General features: G+C 33.2%; 1 protein-coding gene across 3 annotated transcripts in view; it reads left to right on the top strand.

The window, feature by feature from the left end:
- The window catches only part of SPAG16 (sperm associated antigen 16), a 1,171,227-nt gene that overhangs the window by 580,255 nt on the left and 569,420 nt on the right, over nt 1–21,552 (top strand). For all 3 annotated transcript variants that reach the window (XM_011932319.1, XM_011932316.1, XM_011932317.1), the window contains one exon: nt 5,266–5,409. In XM_011932319.1, coding sequence (XP_011787709.1) covers nt 5,266–5,409 — 144 coding nt within the window. The remainder of the gene's footprint in view (nt 1–5,265; nt 5,410–21,552) is intronic.

The following is a 21,552-nucleotide window of genomic DNA, read 5'->3' as shown; positions in this document are numbered from 1 at the left end:
GTCAGGAATTAGAGACCAGCCTGGCCAACATGACGAAACCCTGTCTCTACCAAAAATACAAAAATTAGTCAGGCATGGTGGCTGGTGGCTAATCTCAGCCACTCGGGAGGCTGAAGCTGGAAAATTGCTTGAACTCAGGAGGCAGAGGTTGCAGTGAGCCAAGATCACCCTACTGCACTCCAGCCTGGGTGACAGAGAGAGACTCTAATCTCAAAAAAAAAAAAAAAAAGAATATATTATTTAAAACTCTTAAAGCTAGAAAGGTGAAGTCGATGCTTGGCTTCAACACTCCACATGACAGGATGACTCTCTTGTTAGGGGCTAATGCAGCTGGTAACTTTAAGTGGAAGCCAATGCCCATTGACCATTTTGGAAATCCTAGGACCTTTAAGATTATGCTAAATCTATTTTGCACATGTGACAACAAAACCCAGATGACAGCCCATCTATTTACAGCATGGTTTAATGAATATTTTAAGCCCACCTTTGAGACCTACTGTTCAAAAAAAAAAGATTCTTTACAAAATATTACTTCTCACTGAAAAGGCACCTGGTCACTCAAGAACTGTGATGAAGATGTACAAGGAGACAAATGTTATTTTCATGCCTGCTGACAAAACATCAGTTCTGCACCCCATGAGATCAATGAGTAATTTCAACTTTCAATTCTTATTTTTAAAAAGAAAATACATTTTGTAAGGCTATAGCTGCCATAGACAGTGATTCCTCTGATGGATCTGGGCAAAGTAAACTGAAAAGCTTTGGAAAGAGATTTTCATGATTCATAGGAAGAGATCAAAATATAAACATTAACAGAAGTTTGAAAAAAGTTGATGCCAACCCTCATGGATAACTTTGAGAGGTTCAAGACTTCCGTGGAGGAAGTCACATCAGATGTGATAGAAATAGAAAAATAACCATAATTAGAAGTGCATCCTGAAAATGTGATTCAATGGCTGCAATTTTATGATAAAACTTGAATGGATAAAGAGTTGCTTCTTACTGATAAGCAAAGAAAGTAGTTTCTTGGGATGGAATCTACTCCTGGTGATGATACTGTGAACACTGTTGAAATAACAAGGAAGGATTTAAAATATTTCGTAAACATATTGGATAAAGATGTTTGAGAGGGTTGACTCCAATTTTGAAAGAAGTTCCACTGTGGGTAAAATGCTATCAAACAGTATCACATGCTACTGAGAAATCTTTTTGAAATGAAAAGTACATCGATGTGGCAAGCTTCATTGTTGTCTTATTTTCAGAAATTGCTACAACCATCTAGCCTTCAGGAACCACAACTCTGACTGGTCAGCAGCCAACAACATCAAGGCAAGACCCTCCACCAGCAGAAAGCTTATGACTGGATGAATGTTAAGATGATCATCATTTTTTAGCAATAAAGTATTTTTTCATTGTCATTTTAGACATAATGTTATTATATAGTTAATGCACTATAGTATAGGGTAAACATAACTTTTATATGTACTGGGAAACCAAAAAGTTTATATGACTTGCTTTATTGTGATATTCACTTTATTGAGATTGTCTGAAACCAAGATTGTCTGATACCTGGAGTATCTCCAAGGTATGCCTGTATTATAGCCACTGAAAGAATTTACGTATGCAATTTTGGGAAGAGGAACTGACTCCTATAAAGTATTAGTTATTACTCCTATTCTTCAGCTTCTTCAAAAGACTGATTCAGAGGTAAACAAAGTTGAGCCCTGAGTATAACTGGGTAAATTTTTAATGAATTACAAGCCTATGGAATCAATGATTATTAAGTATTGTTCTACATTTATTTTTAGAGACCTCTATGAAAATAAAAGATAAAAAGTCAACCGGGCGCAGTGACTCATGCCTGTAATTCCAGCACTTTGGGAGGCCGAAGTGGGCAAATCAAGAGGTCAGGAGTTTGAGACCAGCCTGACCAACATGGTGAAATTCCGTCTCTACTAAAAATACAAACGTTAGCCAGGTGTGGTGGCATGCACCTGTAATCCCAGCTATTCAGGAGGCTAAGGCAGGAGAATTGCTTGAACTTGGGAGGGGGAGGTTGCAGTGAGCTGAGATCGCACCGCCACACTCCAGTCTGGGCAACAGAGGGAGACTCTGTCTCAAAAAAAAAAAAAAAAAAACAAAAAAGTCAATGCCCTCTGACAACTTGATGTGTAATACTGGACTTGTACTATTAGCACAAGATAATAAAGATATTAAAGATCTTGTTAAGTGCAGGATGTACATCTGCACAGAAACTTATGTAGACAGATTGTAAGAGAGGCTCTCCTCCCTTGGTTTCTCCTGCAGTACCAGAGCATATTAACTGTAAAGAGCAGGGTCTTCTAACCCCTCTAAGACTATTGTGTCTGGTGGTACTGAGCTCTGATACAATACACTGACAATTCCTAAATTGGTTCTTTACCTCAGGGTTTAATAATGACTAAATGACTTAAGCGTTTACTGGGCATGATAATAGTTACATCCAAGCTCTGTAACAGGAATTATTGATGTTTATAGTACACATAGAAATAACAAGTGATTGAATATTCATACTAAGTAGGAGTAGCTAAAATTACGAATCTGAAAGCCAAGTCATACTGGGTTCAAAGCTGGTTTCCATTCACTACCAAAGGTAAGCTTGGGCAATTTACATGGTATTTCTACTAACTCTATTTATGGTATAAAATAACAACACTGATAGTACCAACATCAATCACTAAGTCATGTATTTGATGAATGTTTATTGAATAGCTACTATGTGCCAGCCACTATTGGGGTTGAGCATACAGCAAACAACACAGATATGAACCCCGGCTCTTTTGAGCTTTCATTTCGTTTGTGAGAACTAAGCATTTAGTAGCAGGTATGGGGCACATTAAATTTTCAAACAATGTTAAGTATCATTACCATTAGTTAATGATGATAATGATGATCACATTATGTCTCATTATGGAGTTGAGAATAACAGTTTCTGTATGTGAGAAAATATTTCTGGTCCATTGCCCTTAAACTGTGCTTCCCTCCCACAGAAGTGATTTGAACTGAGATTTGGAACTCCTCACTGGGGTTCTTTATCGCTATGTCCACTATTTGCTGATGCACTTATTCCATGAATAATTCAAAATCATGTATTTATTAATATATTATCAAAGCATTAAATTCCTTTCTATATATGCTGAAAATATTTCTATTCAGCTAAAGAACATTTTATACCTGACTGAAATGTGTGTAGAATTATCCACAAAGTCATTTACATATATATATATCTGTGTGTATATATCTGTGTGTATATATATATGTGTGTACATGTATGTATCTATGCCAGTGTTAGAGAAGGAATATATGGACAAAGGAATCAGAGTGTGATTAGGAGGATCAGTCCATGTGGAATGGGAGTCAAAGTTGTTTAAGGTGTCACAGAGGAGGCCACAAAGTGGAGGGGATGAGAAGAGTCAGAAAAAAGTACTTCCAAAACTGATTAGCCATCATTGGTTTTGTATTTATATTTTTGCCTTAACTTCTACAAATAGCTCCTCTCACAAAAGTCATTTTGGAAACTTATCTTTCAAAGTTCGTAAAAACATCAATGATTTTAGTTATCTTCACTTAAAGAGGGTGATTTATCATCTGGTCAAGTGTGCATGTGTCTGCCAGGAAAGCTGTGAGCCAACATACATCATACTCAGTAGCTTCAAGGATTCGGTTTGCCTTCTTGTGTGTATTTGAATACAGAATTCATTTTAATCTGACATTTTTTACCTCTCATCATATTTTTCTTCTAATTAAGTTCTATAAATGTATCTTCTATCCGGTTTGAGCAGTAATAAATTCTTTACTTAAATTGGCCTTCTGAAAGTCACAAACCAACATTATGATGAATTGCAAAATGAATAATTTCCCTTCCACTGTGTTTATTTTGAGCAGCAAAATGCTGGAGAAAAATGAAAAAATGTTTCACTAGAAAGAAGGCCATGCCCGTAGTGGTTACATGGCTTTGACCTGAATGCTGCCAATGCTGAAGCCATTGTCTGATACAATACACTACCCAAAACTGTGTAGGTCTAATTTAAAAATAATTTTTCAGTTGATAATTTTAGAGTTGAACGATATTAATGTAAGGTATAATTAATGAGAAATGTTTTGCTCTCATATAAGCCTGGAGTTAGTTAGCCATGTTGGTGTGGACTAGAGCCATGATTTCTTTGGGAAATGTATTTCTTAAAATCCGTATTTCAGCAGAAAAGAACAAGGCCATTTATAGAATAGACTAAGGGAAAAATGAACATGTGATAGCTATTTTTTAAATCATCATATGTCTTCCCGAACTACATAGGCAAGTAAATGTATTATGTCTTTGAGTTTAGATGGCCAAATTGAAATTGAACAATTTGTTACTAATACTTAGGTTGGAATTTTAATAGGTGCTTAACATTGGACACATCTGTTCCCATTACATTGTAAGGCATAGACGATACTTTATATTAATAAGATTAAAGCATTACCATAGATAAAATATCAGCCACTAACCTTGTATACTTTGATTTTAAAATAGTTAAGCTCCAGTATTAAAACAGCCACAGTGATCAGAGTCCAGTTCAAATAATAGTGCTTAATATGTTAATCTTTCATCTTACATACTTCTTTCTTATTTCCCTCTATGCCTGTATGGAGTGGGAGTTGCCTTATGAATCTTGAATTCATTACTGTAATTTGTGTACCGTGCGTTGACTGAAGCCAATTTAAGTGGTATTTTGGTTCCTTCACTTTGTGTAGATAGTGGGCCATGGAGTTAATGTTTCATTTACAGTATTTATTACAGAACTATGATGATGTGGTTATGATTCATGATCTTTTCCTGGATACTGGCTGATTTAAGACATATGATAGTTTGAAAAGAATGTTGATGTTCTGTAGTAACCATGACCACTGGTCCAAATATCCCAACATAAAAATGCCATTGGCATCATTTTTCTTCCCTTAAAGAAAAACCAGAATTACTCTTTTCAAACCAGAATTAGATATGCACAATCACCTAAACCAACCACTTTGTCTTGCAAATGAGGAATCCGAGATCCAGTGAAGCTGATTAGATTGATGGAGATCAGAAAGCTATTAGTGTTAGAGCTATAGCAGGGATACAGAACCTGCTTCCTCTTATTTTGGGGCCAGTACTCTCAAAACTATCCTGCCTTGCTAAAATCGGATAACCACTGCCATTTCATTTATTCACATCCTGAAAACTCTTTTTTCTTTTTCCTTGTGCAGTGTCTCCATGCACCCCCAGAAAGACATCCTAGTCTCCTGTGGTGAGGACCGACTCTGGAAGGTGTTGGGCCTTCCAAAAGGCAACGTGCTTCTCACGGGATTTGGCCACACTGATTGGCTTTCAGACTGCTGCTTCCATCCGAGGTCAGTGCACAGGACTCCTAGAAATAGCCTAATCTCTCTAGGAACATGCTTGTTTACTCTGTCTCCTCACTCTGCTGTCTTTGCTGATGTTTTTCTTTCTGCAACAACACACCCTGCACTGAATTTCGAAGTGTATACACAAATCCCCCCTTGGTTTTCATTATATTGACTTTTGACTGTTTTTGATATTTGGTACATGTAAAACATAGTCCACATACTTACGCATTTAACCAGAGGAATAAGCTTCTCAGGACAAGCATTATTAACATTCCTTGTGCTCACAAGCCCTGACAAGGCACAGAGATTTCTAGTCAATAATGCATGCCAGAATTTACCTTTGTTAATCTTTGGAGTTTTCCTTTTAGAGTTAATTTATGTACCAAAAAGGATCAGAGAGCAGCGATCAATTTCTTTAAAAATTCAGTGACACTCAAGGTATTAAACAGAACAAAGCAATACTGAAAACACTGGGCCCTGTAATTTCTGAAATTCACTGAACCTAAATTCATTTGTACCTAAAAGACCAAGGGCACAGAAGGGAGAACATTCTTAAAGACACAGATAGAAAACTGTCCATAGTTCCTTGTGGCCCATTCCTACCGCCAATCTTGTTTTCTGTTCATCATTCTTCTTGGATCTGCTTCTTTCTAAAACTCTCTGGCCTGATTACTTTTGGTAACCCATAGTTCTTGGTGCTTTTCTAAACCATTGTATTTGGAAATTTTGTTCTTGGGAAGATTTCTTATGATTTATTTTCATGTTTTCACTCAACTCCTTTTTAAAATCAATTTTTCTTTTATCTTTGCTATGAATGTCTATGAAATTAGATAGAACATTTTTACTTAAATTTAGAAATTTGTAAGTTAATGACAAGAGTAAACTGTTTGTTTTTAACTTCTGAATAACTTTCCGAAATATAATTTATCTTTAGTACTAGATGTTTGACCCTAATTTATGAACATGCAGTGTATTCCATATCCAGTATGTAAATTAAACAGAGCCTTGCCACCCTCTCACCTCTTAGGAACATAAAACCCATGCTGCAAGCAGCAACAATACAATTAGAAGTATTGCCTCTCTCTTATGTAGCTACTGGGCATACTAATCAGATTTTCATAATGCCCTGTTACCATGACAGCCAGTGACTCAGAGATTTTCTCATTAGTGTTTGACCAGCAATGGTCCTTTTAATAGATCTTCCTCTTTCCCATTCAATTACTGAAATTAATATGAGGTGAGATACATCATTATTCACTTATAATATGAATTTACATTTAGCACTTTCTTACGGCAGAATTGTAGTAAAATACTGCTATACTGTTTGCTTTTTTTCAGTGCATGAGACAAATATAAGGGGAGAAAATAAACATAACCATAAGTGTTTTTAAATGAGAGGTATTGAATAGCAAATGTTCTTTTTGTAGAATTAATAAAAAAGAAAAAAATGATTATTAAAAACAACAACAAAAGGTCTATTTTGGTTTATTTGTGGTGAGACACATTCTGAAAGTGTTTACATCTCAGACCACAAACATTTTATAATCCTTGTATGCAAACCAACACTAAAGAGCATATAAATATGAAAAAATGTATATGTACCTACCGATAGTGTTGATGGATTTAAAGTTGTTGAAATTTATGTTTCCTAGAATTTAAATTTGTAATATTTGACTTTTGGTTTGGCTTATGTAATTGGGTCAGTAAGAAAAGATAGTTAATTACTGAAGATAATATATTTCCTAACTAATGGTATACTTTGTCTATAATTTAAAATCAAACTTAAAATAAGTTTGACTTAAATATTATACTCTAATCTGTAGTTGAATCTTCAGTGAATACAATTATAGTCTTCAGAGTCCAGCTCTGGGCTCTGGTTGATTCTGCTTTCTTGGAACCCTAGGGTGGACACAGTATATACTAACTTTTATTTTCCTCCTATGCTCTTCACACAAGAAACATAAACTTTTTCTTATTTTTTTTCTTTCCTTTGCTTTTCACATTTCCTGTATTTTTAATTTCAGTTGCTTCTAGTTGAATGTTTTCTCTAACTTCCAGCTGGATGCATTCCTGACTACAATGGTAGCTGACACTGTCAGACACTGTCTCTTCTGCAATGATGACATATCCAAATTTTGTTTGGGGGTCAATTAATCTTTGACATGATTGTGGTTCACCTTGACTGACACCAATCATTCTTCTTTGTCCTATTTCTCATATCATAGCAGACATCTCAAGTGCCTAATAATAAATACAACAGGCATAGTAATATTGATATCAGGCAAAAGAAGAGTGACAGGTTAAAAAAATGAACTGAGGGGATAACTGACACTTGAGAATCCAGCTACTATGATGTTGAAATATATAAAACAAAAAATCTCATAAAACAAGATGATAGTAAAAAAATATAATAATCAGAAAGACTTCAAGGTATCTCTTTCAACTTTTAATCTGTCAAGTAAACAAAATTGTAGTGGAATTAGAAGAATTAATATGATAGTAAGTATAATTAACAGTATATACTTACCTCTGTACAAGGAGAGAATATAAATTTTTTTAGTTCATTTATGGTTTAATTTTCAAAAAGGCATAAATTCTTTACCCAAAATCTAGCATAAATTCCTCATAGTATAAATTATACAACCTATAATTTATGACCAAGATTCAATGATAAAAGGTGAAATGAAGTTAATAACCATTAATGAGAGTAATCACAAATTATTAAGACACATGTAAATGAATACTGAGTCAAAGAGTAACTATAAACTTTCATTACATAGTTGGTAAATGTTACAACTACAACATTTACCAAATTTATGAGATGTATCCAAAGCTGTATTCAGAGTAAAATTCATAGCTTTAAATTCTTTATCATTAAATAAAGAAAAAAGAAAATAAGTGGATTATGAATTCAAATTGAAAAAATAATGAAATACAAAAAGCAAAAGAAAAAATCAATGACAATTAGAAATTAATAAATTAGAATAGATGTATATTTATGTATATGTTATGTATCGATGAAAACTTCTTAACTTATATGTATAATATATAAACAGTTATATATAAATTAAATATCCATATACATATAAATAATAGACATATATACATGCACATATATATGTAATTTCAGCACGTTTCTGTCCTCAAGGGGAAAAATAATGAAGACGCTACAATACATTAGATATCCCGGAAAACTGCTGAAAATATGTTAATAAGTGAGGAAACATTAATATAAATAGCAACTTGGAAAGAGTTAGTACTGAATATACAGAAACTAGAATATATATGCACTTCAATTTTTTAGGAAATAATAAATCTCTATGAAAGTAAACATTATCCCAATACTAAATCAAGATGGAAGGAAAACCTGGACTAGATTTAAAACAGTTGAGGAAACTGAGTTTTAAAGTTTTACCTTGCATGCCCATCTTTAGCAGTTTTATGAGTGAGATTTTAGAAACTTACCCAAACAAACAAACAAAAAATAAAGAAAGAAAAAAGAGTGTTAGAATAAAACAGGTAATTTTTAGGTTCATTACCTAGCCCAAGGACAGAAACAAATAAAAGGGAAATCATTACTGGTTTTAAAAATAAAGCATAAGCATAATTTTAAACTTAACAGATATAGTACTCACATGGTAACCAGAGACCCATTTCACTATTATGAATGCAAAACTTTAAAAAATGATACAGAAAATGAAATTCAGCTGTATGTTTAAAAAGAGCAATATACAATGACCAAGTAAGATTTGTACTTGGAAAACATGAAATACATAAATGAACTGACTATGAGGACATCATATAATAAATTATACTAATAGATATTGAAGCTTACTTTAAAAAGTGGCATAAATCTAGCAACTATACCTGTCAATACACATATGTTTGCATACATTGTTAGGTTCCATGTGTTGGAATTGATTAGGGGAATAGATTTTGGAACAGCTAAAAACTATTAATAAGATCTGCCAGGTGAATGTCAAACCTAGATACCGTGAAGCTTAATGAGTGAAAAGCAGAATGGTGCTTACAGGAAATAGCTCAAGAGGGTAACATAAAACCAAACAGGTAAAAATGTAGATAATCCCCAAAGTCAAAACAGGAGCAATAGCCCAAGCTAACATCTGTCTATGGAAGCTTAATTACTTCTCCAGTTGGTGTTTACTCTCTTTAAATGTTGACTACATATTTTCTTTTTTTTCCCCTTAATAATAATGACTACTTTTTGTTGCAACACTAACACCATCTTACATATTTATAACTCAAAAAATGAATGTGGAAATCCTGTAAGTTTTATATAAATACAATGCAGACTATATAAACAGAAGACATTTAAAAACATTCAAGTCTTCAAAACACTGGATTGCCTCAAAATAATACCATAAACATAACTGATTATTTCTATCTATTGTTTACAGTGGAATTGGTTCTGTTTGTATCTAAGATTTTAATTTCTTCAGTAGGACTTGTCTATCCAGATCTTTTTAAAGAGGGACATGGATAACTTTCATCACTGTGTAACTCGTCATTATTGCATATTTACCACTAGATGGAGGTTATATATTGGGAAGATAAAGCGACCTTTGCATTTACTTGGTAGACTGATGGAAGTGTTGGTAGCTGTTGAAAGTGATTCATCAATCATTGAAAATGATAAATGAATGGAACAATGCAGGGACTGTGCATTAGCGCAATCTTTGCACTACTGAAAGAAGAAAACGTACATTGCCAAAAAGTGGGAACATAAACATACCCCAGTGCAAGGCAGAGGTCATACGGGTGGCCCGTTTTAGAATGCTAGCTTCACCATTGCTAGTCTTTTCAGGTTTCTCTTCTGTGAAATAGAAAGGATAATGATGCCTACTTTGTAGTTTGATTGTGAAGACTAGTGTTATAATATCTGAAAAACACAAATAAGATTGCTAGGCACACATATGCTCAATAAGTGTTAGCTATCATCATATTTTTCATTGATACAAATTTTAGAACTTAAACAGATAGCTCAAACACTGTTATAAAACTGGCAGCCATACAATGGGCTACGAAGGGAAGAAGCAATTTTGTTTTTGGATTATACCAAATCCTGTTGGAAAACTGATATGCAACCATCAACATTAGTTGGTAAAATTGTGTCTAAAATTCATACCCAGTAAATGATGACGATAGTTATAAACTGAAAACCAAATTCAATTACTTCAAAATGTAGTTATCTAGCTGTTCTCAGCTCATAAAATGTAAATATTTCTTTAAAATTGTGCCAAACTCATCCTATTTTTTTAATAAAAATGAAAAATAATTCTGCATGTTTCCTATTTTTTTTTAAGATTTTAGATTACGTTTTAGAAGGAAAACAAATTTGGCCAGAAACATCAACAGAATTCCATTTTAAAATCATCTTTTTGATTTGTTTTTTGCACAATATAAAAATATAGTGGTTGAACTTCCTTATCCACAGGCATGTTCTATTTTTGGCCCATTTAGACCAGCTTTGGGCAACAAAAACACAGAGTTACATAATCAATATTCAGGTTAATAATGTTAGATCAGTAAAACTCATGCTACATTACTTAATAATATATTAGTCGGTCTTTACCTACCAGAGTACTGCTTTGTAATAGTAATGTCCAGTTCACCAATGCTTGGAGTTGCATTTTCTTCTGTATGACCACAGTTTACTATGTGAAACAGCATGTAATTCCCCACATATCTCGCTAAGTGAAAGCAGTCGGATTAGTGGTTTAAACAATTTCACAGTGCCATATTTTATCCTGAGTTCCCTGCCTGAGTCAGAACTAGAGCTGACAGCATCCTATTAAACAGAACTATCCTTAGGAGCTGATTTATGAATTGTGAATAAATGGACCACTCCAAAATACCTCATATTGTCTCTTCACTGTACAAGCTACCTATTCACATAAAGTGCCTAAAACCATAGTATGAAAACCCCTTGACAAGTACATTATTTAGATTTTTAAAAATATATATACATGGGACTGGGCATGGTGGCTCACGCCTGTAATCCCAGCACTTTGGGAGGCCAAGGCAGATCACCTGAGGTCAGGATTTTGAGACCAGCCTGGCCAACATGCTGAAACCTCATCTCCACTAAAAATACCAAAAATTAGCTGGGCGTAGTGGCGGGTGCCTGTAATCCCAACTACTCAGGAGACTGAGACAGGAGAATCACTTGAATCCAGGAGGCGGAGGTTGCAGTGAGTCAAGATTGCGCCATTGCACTCTAGTCTAGGCAACAAGAGTGAAAGTTCGTCTCAAAAAATATATATATATACACATATATGTGTGTGTGTCTGTGTGTATATATGTGTGTGTATGTATGTATATACATATATACATACACACGGAAAACTTTTTATTTGGTATAAGCTAAAAGTTAAGAGTACAAATTTCAAATTATTTTTAAGAATACAGATATTGATATATTATCTCTCTAAAGATTATGATGTCTTCTTTCTTCTTGAGCTGCAGAAGTAGCTGTTTTCATAATCTGGAAAATGTAATAGACTTTTATTAAGACAATTTTGACATGTCCCTGTTAATTAATAATATTCAACTTTATATTATTTGCAGAGGTATATATTATGCTTCTGTTCTTAATGTAGTTATCACCTTTATGTGAAGGGGGTAAGCATTAAAAATAACAGCATACTTTTTCAAGTAGGTTTTTTTTTTTTTTTTGTCTAATTCTAAAAGTAATACAGGATCATCACAGAGAAAAGTGTTAAAAAGAAAATAGATATTTCTCACAGTCCCACAACTCAATGAAAACCACATTTTCATTGTAAAACCAAACTTGTGTTAATTTTAGATTTATACATATTTACAAATGTCCTTATAATAATGTCCATAAGTATAGTAGTTACCTGCTTAATATTTGATCAGCTAATGTTGAAGAGGGAAATTTGGCAAGGAGAAAATCTTCAGAAATATCTGCATTGGGGAAGGCCTGGTTTGAATGTTGACATCAGTTACCTTTTAAACAGCAACTGCCATATGTCAAGTATTGCAATCGTACGTGGCAATTATAATGCTTTGTATATTTACGATGCTGCTTTCTCTTCCTCAATTTATAGAAATACTACATCCTCTGTGTCCTTTGTATTCATAGTTAAATTGAGGCCATATAACTGATCTCTGGCCAGAGAAATGTGAATGAAAGTCACATTTTCAGCTGTTGCACATTGAAGAGCAAAGTTTACCTCCTTCAGGCTCTCTTCCCTTCTCTTCAGAACAACACAGTACAATGACATAGCTTTATAATGGCATAAGACTGCTTGCTTTCCGTTGAAATGGGATTATAACCAAGACAAATCAAGGTATCTTTGTGATATTAAGCCGTATAAGACTGGATAGTTTCTCTGTTTTGGCTGCTAGTATTAACTATCCTCTAAAGTGAAATTTTATGTATTATAGATATATAAATATCAAGACACTGCCCAAGAGCTTTCCTCCACCAAGTGGCAGAATCTGGTTTTACGCAAGATGTGACTTTTAAAATCAGACTTATTTTCCAGTATGGGTGTGGCAGGGTACTTGCTTTGTTATTTTATTTAAACTCCCAGCGCCTCAGTTGCTCATTTGAAAAGGATGATAACATACATCAAAAGGTTTTCATGAATGTTCCACGAGAAAATATATACAGAAAGCATTCAGCACAGTTCTGATCTCAAAATAAGCATTTGGTAAAAAAAGCGTTATTATGGTTGTTGCTATTCTTTGGCAGAAGTAAGATTCTAACCTTGGTCTGGTTTGTTGTGAAACTAGTATTGCCTCTAACTCTATTGGCCTGTCTCTTTTTTTCTAGAAAGAAAATAATTTTTAAAAAACCCTTAGGAATACTATAAGCTCTTTAAGATAAGGTCTATATCTTACCCATCTTTGTATCCCTGGGGCACAGAAGGTCAACTGAAACATTATAGAGAATGAGAAATATTTGTTGAATTAGAATAAACAGAATTGAAGGTGCTAGACCAGAAATGTGGACACTTTCTTTCATTTTCCCAGTAGGTATTATGTCATTTTAGGGATATACTCACAAATATACACATATACACACACATACACATACCATTCATTATTTCTGAAATCCCTTTATCAGAAGAACCTACAACCTAGTATTAGTCCTGCATTGGACATAAAACCCTAAAATACAAAATCTTCTAGAAATAATATTACACCAAGAACAAATTTCAGTCAAAACCCAATAATAGAAGCACTTCCAAAATGGCAGGATAAGGACGTTCAAAAATACACTTCTTCATAAAAGCAGAGAGAATATGGGTGGAGAGGACAGAATGTTAAAATCCACTTTTTCGGAACACAGGAACTTAACCAAAGGCTTGCATAAACCCGAGGAGCACTTATTCAAGAAAAACTGCTGAATATTACTAAGAAGAGTGAACTCTTTTATGTTTTAACATTCTCCAGTCCTAAATAGAAAAGGTGGAAAGTGAAATGTCCAAAGGGTATCTGAAGCACTCTGACATGTTTCTAAGAATATGGAAGGACACATACATGCAAGTGGAGGGCTGTGCATATGCATAGGAAAGACTTGAGAAGGGTTTAATCTCTTGTATCTGGTTGACCTCAAGGACTTGCACAAGCAGGAGGTAAAGGCTAAAGCTAAGTTGTAAACTTCAAGATTGTTAAAGATGTGTCCTAACATGCACAAAGAGATACTTGCCAAAGATTGGGTGACTTACTGGTTCAAAGCATTTAATCACCGGTTGACCAATCAGTATTTGGCTATTAAGTTAATTTAGAAGAAAATTCTGTGGCTACACCAAACATGGAATACAGACTTTACTGAATTACCTCAGGAAATTCACACACACACACATACACACACACACACACACACAGCAAACAGCAGTAACAACAAACCTTAGAGAGAAGAAAACCTGATTTCCAGAAATTCAAAATTATTTAAAATGTTAGGTTTTAAACAATGTCAAAAAATTGAAAACATAAAAAGGAGCAGGACAAAGAACAAAACTTATGAATATGTCACGTTATATGACAAAGTGGCATTAAAGTTGCAGGTGTGATGGAAATCTGTAATCAGCTGACTTTAAAATAAGGAGATTATCTTTGATTATCCAGGTTGACCCACTGTAATCACAAAGTTTCCTTAAGTGTGGAAGATGAAGGTAGAAGAGTGGTGTGACGTGAAAAAGGGATTCTCCCCTAGAGAGACCAGAGAGAATCAACTCTTATAACACCTTGACTTCAACCCAGTCAAACTTATTTTGTCCGTATGGCCTCCAAAACTGTAAGATAGTAACTGCATGTTATGTTATGCCACTAAGTTTATGGTAAGTTACAGCACAAAAAGAAAACAAATACACTATTCTTCCACAACTATAGTTGAGTTTTGTATCCTAACCTCGTGTCAACATACAACTCTGATGAGTTCATTTATTAATTGAAAAATTTTAGTATATTTTTTAGACTTCTCTATATATAAGATTGTATCATCTGTGAAGAGAGATCATTTTACTTTTTCCTTTCTAATGTAGATACCTTTGATTGTTTTTTCCTTATCAAATTGCTCTGGCTCGATCCTCCAGTACAATGTTGAATAGAAGTGATAAATGAAGACATCCTTGTCTTATTTTTGATTTTAGGTAAAACGTGATCAGTCTTTCACCATTAAGTATAATGTTAACTGTGGGGTTTTTGTAGATGCTTTTATTAGGTTTAAGAAATTTACTTCTATTTCTGATCGAATATGTTGATCATGAGAAGATGTTGGATTTTGTTAAATGCTGCTTCTGCGTCTGTTGAAATGATCATTTGGTTTTTATCTTTTATTCTGTCAACGTGGCCTATTACATTGATTTTTGTATATTGAACCAACCTTGCATTCCTGAAATAAATGCTAGTTGCTTATGATATACAGTCATTTATATAAGTTGCTGGATTTGATATATTGGTATTTTCTTGATGACATTTTTATCTATATTAATAAGAGACATGAGTATGTAGTTTTCTTTGTTTGTGATGCCTCTGTCTGGTTTTGGTATTAGAGCAATACTGGCCTCACAGAATAAGTCAGGCAGTGTTTCCTCCTGTTCTATTTTTTGGAAGAATTTGTGAAGTAGTAGTGTTAATTCTTCTTAAATATTTGGCAAAATTCATCAGTGAAGCCATCTGGTCTTGGGCTTCCCTTTGTGGAAAGGGTTTGATTACTGATTCAAGAATAAGAATTTGTCTACTCTATCTAGGTTATCTAATTTGCTGCCTTTTTTTTCTTTTTTTGTCATATTTGTTGCCATGTTGTTCACAATTTCCCTTATAAATCCTTTATAATTCTGTAAATCTGGTAATGATGCCTTTATATCATTCTTGGTTTGAATAATTTGAGTCCTCTCTATTTTTTGTTGCTCAGTAGAGCTAAAGTCAATTTTGTTACTCTTTTCAAAAAATCAACTTTTATTGTTGAATTTTCTATATATTTTTTAATTATCTATTTTATTTATTTGTATTCAATATTGTTTTCTCTCTTCTGCTTAATTTGGATTTAGTTTTCTTTTTCTACTTAAGATAGAAGGTTTGGTTATTATTTGAGATATTTATTATTTTAAAATTGTACCATTTACATCTGTGAATTTTCTTTCAAGCAATGCTAGAATTATCCTATAAGTTTTCATATGTTGTGTTTTTGTTTTCATTCATATCAAAGTATTTTCTGATTTTCCTTATAATTTCTTTTTTGGCCTAATGGCTATTTTATAGTGTGCTGTTCCGTGTCCATATATGTATCATGTGCTGATTAATGGTGAGGATACATTTGATAAATGCATCATTAGGCAATTTCATCATTATGCAAACTTTGGAGAGTGTACTTATACAAACCTAGATGATATAGCCTACTGCTCATCTAGGCTATATACCATAGACTATACAGACTATAGCATATTGCTATTGCTCCTATATAACAAACTTATATAGTTACTGTACTGAATACCATATATAATTGTAATATAACAATATTTTTATATATAAACACAGAACGATATAGTAAAAATACAATATAAAAGATAAAAAGTGGTAAACCTGTGTAGGGCATTTATCATAAATGGAACTTGCAGGAATGGAAGCTGCTCTGGGTGAGTCAGTGAGTGAGTGGTGAGTGAATGAGAAGGCCTAGGACATTACTGTACACTACTGTAGACTATAAGCACTGTACAATTAAGTTATACTAAATTTGTTTTAAAATCATTTTTTGATAATAAATCAACCTTAGCTTATGTAACTTTTTACTTTATAAACTATTTACTTTCTTAACTTTTGGATTATTTTGTTAACGCTTAGTTTGAAACACTGTACAGCTGTACAAAAAATATTTTTATGTCCTTTTTCTATAAACTTTTCTCTTTTAATTTTCAAACTTTTTGTTAAACGCAAAGACACACACATTAGCCTAGGTCTACACAGGGTCAGGATCATCAATATTACTTTGGTCCACTTCCACATTTTGTCCCACTGGAAGGTCTTCAGGGGCAAAAATACACGTAGAACTATCATCTCCTATGATAATAATGCCTTCTTCTGGAATATCTCCTGAAGGACCTGCCTGAAGCTATTTTACAGTTAACTTTGTTTTATTAATAAGTAGAAGTACACTGTAAAATAATGATAAATAGCATAGTATAGTAAATACATAAACCAGTAACATAGTCATTTGTTATAATTAAGAATTATGTACTATGCATAATAATATGTAATATACCTTTAAACAACTAGCAGTGCAGTAGATTTGTTTACAATAACATCACCACAAACACACGAGTAATGTGTAGCCATTTGGCATTATGAAGGCTACCATGTCACTAGGCCATAGGAATTTTTCAGCTCCATTATAATCTTATGAAACCACATCATATATGCAGTCTGTCATTGACTGCAATGACATTCTATGGCACATGACCGTATGTGTGAATTTTTCAAGTTCTCTTCTAATTGATTTCCATTTTAATTCCATTGTGATGAAAGAGACTATTTTGTATAATTTAATCCTTCTATATCTACTGAGATCTGTTTCACATACTAACATATCATCCTAAAGAATGTTCTGTGTGCCCATGAAATAACATCTTTTCTACTTTTTTTGTATGGAATGTTCTATACATGTCTGCTAGGTCTAGTTGATTTATGTTGTTAAATCTTATATTTCTTCATTGCTTTTCTGCCTAATTATTGTAACCATTATTTAAAATGGGTATTGAAATCCCCTAATGTTATTTTTGAATTGTATATTTTTTCCATTAATTCTGTCACTTTTTGCTTCATGTATTTTGGGTCTTTATTAGTTTTTTATTGCTACTCCTCCATATTACCACAAAGATAGTAGCTTAAAATAATATAAATTTATTATCCAATAGTTCTGGAGGTAAAAAGTCAGAAATAGGTCTTGCTAGGCTTAAAATAAGGTAAAAATGGTATTGTGCTCTTTCTGGAAACTCCAGTAATATATTAATTTCCTTATCTTTTCTGGATTTGGGAGGCTCTCTGCATTCTTTGACGTATGGCCTCTTAACTTCAAAGTCAGCTGTGTAGCATCTTCCAGTTTTTTTCTCTGTGTCTCTGTGCTTCTGTTATCACATTGCTTTTTGTCTCTTTAATCTCCAGTCTCCCTTATAAGAACTCTTGAGATTACATTACCTAGTCATTCAAGATAATCTCTAAATCTCAAGATCATTAATTTAACCATACCTGCAAACTCCCTATGGCCATGTAAGATAACATTTACAGGTTCTCGGGAATATTTGTTGGGGAGAGGGCTATTTAACTCAGCCTACCACAACTTATACCCTATAAACTATATAATGATGTTAAAAGAAATTAAAGAAAACCTCACAAAACGGAAAGATATCTCATGTTCATGAATTTGCAAGATTGTATTGCTAAGATAGCAATACTGATGGAAAAATTTAATTCAATCGATAGACAAAACACCAACAGCCAAACTGATCCTAAAATCCACAGAGAAACAGAAGATTCCCAGACTAGGTAAAACAATCTTATCAAGAAGAATGAAGTTTCACAACTTACTATTATACAAAGCTATGGTAATCAGGACAGGTATAGTACTGGCATGCGATAGACATATAGATCAACAAAATAGAACTGAAAGTTGAGAAATAAACCATTACACTGAGTTGCCTGATTTTCAACAGCGGTGCCAAGATAATTCAATGGGGAAAAGATAGTTGTGTCAACAAATTGGGTGGGACAACTGGATATCTACATACAAAAGAATTAAGTTGAATCCGTACTTCACATCATACACACAAATTAACACAAAATGTATTCTAGACTTAAAAGTAACAATGAACACTATAAAACTCTTAGAAGAAAACAAAAGTAAATCTTTGTGACCTTGAATTGAGGAATGGTTTCTCAGATATGATTCCAAAACACAAATGACAAAAGAAATAACTTCATCAAATTAAAAATTTTTACACTTCAGAAGACAACATCAAGAAAGCAAAAAGACAATCCATATAGTGGGAGAAATTATTTGTCAATCATGTATCTGATAAAGGACTTGTATCAAGAATATACAAACAACTTTTACAGTCTAGCAGTATAAAAGAAAACAGTTTAAAAATGATTAAAGCATTTGAATAGACATTTCTATAAATAAGCTATACAACAAGCCAATAAACACCTGATGGATATGTTTATACCACAAATCAATAAACACATGTAGGACACTCAAAATCATTATTTATTAGGAGGAATATAAATAGAAAACACAGTGAGATATCTCTTTATAGCCATTCATATGACTATAAAAAACAAACAAGTGTTGGAAAAGACATGGAGAATTCAGAACCCTCAGCATTTCTGATAGGATAGTAAAATGCTGTAGCTACTTTGGAAAAGTATTACTTTCTCAAAATGGTAAACATTTGGTCAACCAAGGATCCAGCATTTCCACACTTAGCTATATACGCAAGAGAATCAAGAGCATATGTCCATGCAAAAACTTGTATACAAATGCATTATAATAGTAACATTACTCATGATAGTTAAAAGGTGGAAATAATCCAAATGTTCATTAATTGATTAATGGATGAATGAGTATGCTACTGACATTTAAAACTGCAGTTATTAATGAAACCAATCTTTTCTTGTATATTAGCAATGTGCATTTCTCTTTTGTAAATAGCGTACTTGCCTTTTTACTTTTAAAAAATGCTATTTATAAGAACTCTTTATTTGTTAAATATAACCATTTTATATTATGTAAAATGTGATGATTTTCTGGGCTTATTTTACAAAAAATTGCTTACAGAGGTTTTCTTGGTTTAATAATTGCTTTTTTTGTTATTGTTTGATAGCACATCTTTTCAGAAGTTTATGCAGTATTATCTACCAATCGTTTTATATTAATGTCTTTGCCCTAATTTATGAAAAAATTTGATGTGTATTTCACCATTTATTTTTTCTGTTCTATTCCATTTTTTAAAATTTCATGTTAAATCAGTTAATTTTATTGTGACTGTAGAGCAGGAATATAATTATTTTTCTTTTCATTAATTGCATGAGCTGTAGGATCAAAATAAATTTTTTTATTGTTTTATCTTTTTTTATCAAGATTTATAAGGATATTGGATGTTTAAACAACTCTCTGGTTAGTTGGTAATAGTACTTACTGCCAATGTTTTTATACTGAGATTTTAAAAAATTTTCAAGTCCTTTTAGTTTATTCACTTCTTGATAATTATTGGCTTCTCATCAAGCATAGATCCATGGTGTTTCTTAATTCAATGATTCTTATAAACACAAGTTTTCTCATTTTGAATAAAAATGTTGAATCTCATTTCAGAATCTTCAAGGTAATTTTGTTCATATTATTTTTATAATTAATTTTTTGGAGTAAACTTTTTGTTTTCTCTTTCTAATATTCCTCTTAACATATATTAGATTTCTCAAATTTATCATCTATTTTTATCAACCTCATCTAATTCATCTCTTTTCCCTTCTCTCAGCTAGGGATGAAGTTAAAAAATGATTTTTTACTTTAGTAATTAACATTTGTGAAAAAAAACTTATGTTTATTGCTTCCTTGCCAATTCTAATTTGATAATTATGTTTTCTATTACTACACTGAAGTTATGGGTCTTTCGATTATCTGTAAACAATTAAGCACCACACATGGAACTCAGCTGGAAGTTGTAGTTCATTTTCCCCTGGAGGGTCAGGAAGCAGCCTCAGCTATCCTCTTGTTTTTCTGTATCCCCAGTTCACATCCATGGCTGCTACTTGCCACTGCCAGTGTTGGGACCCACCCTCAAAAAGCTCTAATTGAGACTACATGAAAATAGCTTATTTCACTTCCATAAAGCTGTCATTGCATGAAGTCTTACTGTTTTTATCAGTCATAAAGATTTGGCTCCAATCTGACTTACTGTATGGCAGGCAAATATTCGGTTTCCACACACATAATATATTTAGATTATGGATTCCTACTTGACAGACTTCATAGGATATAGTATTTCACTTCCACTTTTTTTTTTTTTTTTTTTTTTTCAACTTGGGATACAAGGATGAGGCAGCTTGGAAGGGACGTTCGTGGTGCAGCCATCCTGAGCTTCCTTGTGTTTTTTAGCTAGGTCTTGCTGCATATTGAGGAAACTGGGACTCCATCCTTATCTGACCAACCCAAGAAAAGTAAATCAAAGAGAAAACAGGTACAATTTTAACCTGTTCCTTTTTTTTTTTTTTTTTTTTTTTCAACTTGGGATACAAGGATGAGGCAGCTTGGAAGGGACGTTCGTGGTGCAGCCATCCTGAGCTTCCTTGTGTTTTTTAGCTAGCTCTTGCTGCATATTGAGGAAACTGGGACTCCATCCTTATCTGACCAACCCAAGAAGCTGCCCATGGCCTTACTCTTGTAAAACATTGCTGGATAGGGGCACCCCAGATAGTGCTTATCAAATTAGCAGAAAATGTTTGAACACATGTAACTGATAACATTCAACTTAACAAAACATATATTCAACATATATGGAAGTTATTTATAGTTCTCAGTGCCTTCCCTGAATACCTCTCATCCTATACCCCATATTTATAAATACCCATATACCCCACTGTATTATCCTATCTAATCTCAGA

The sequence above is a fragment of the Colobus angolensis genome, unplaced genomic scaffold (genome assembly GCF_000951035.1).
Source record: "Colobus angolensis palliatus isolate OR3802 unplaced genomic scaffold, Cang.pa_1.0 Scaffold95, whole genome shotgun sequence".
NCBI lineage: Eukaryota > Metazoa > Chordata > Mammalia > Primates > Cercopithecidae > Colobus > Colobus angolensis.
This window is presented reverse-complemented; position numbering and strand designations above follow the sequence as displayed.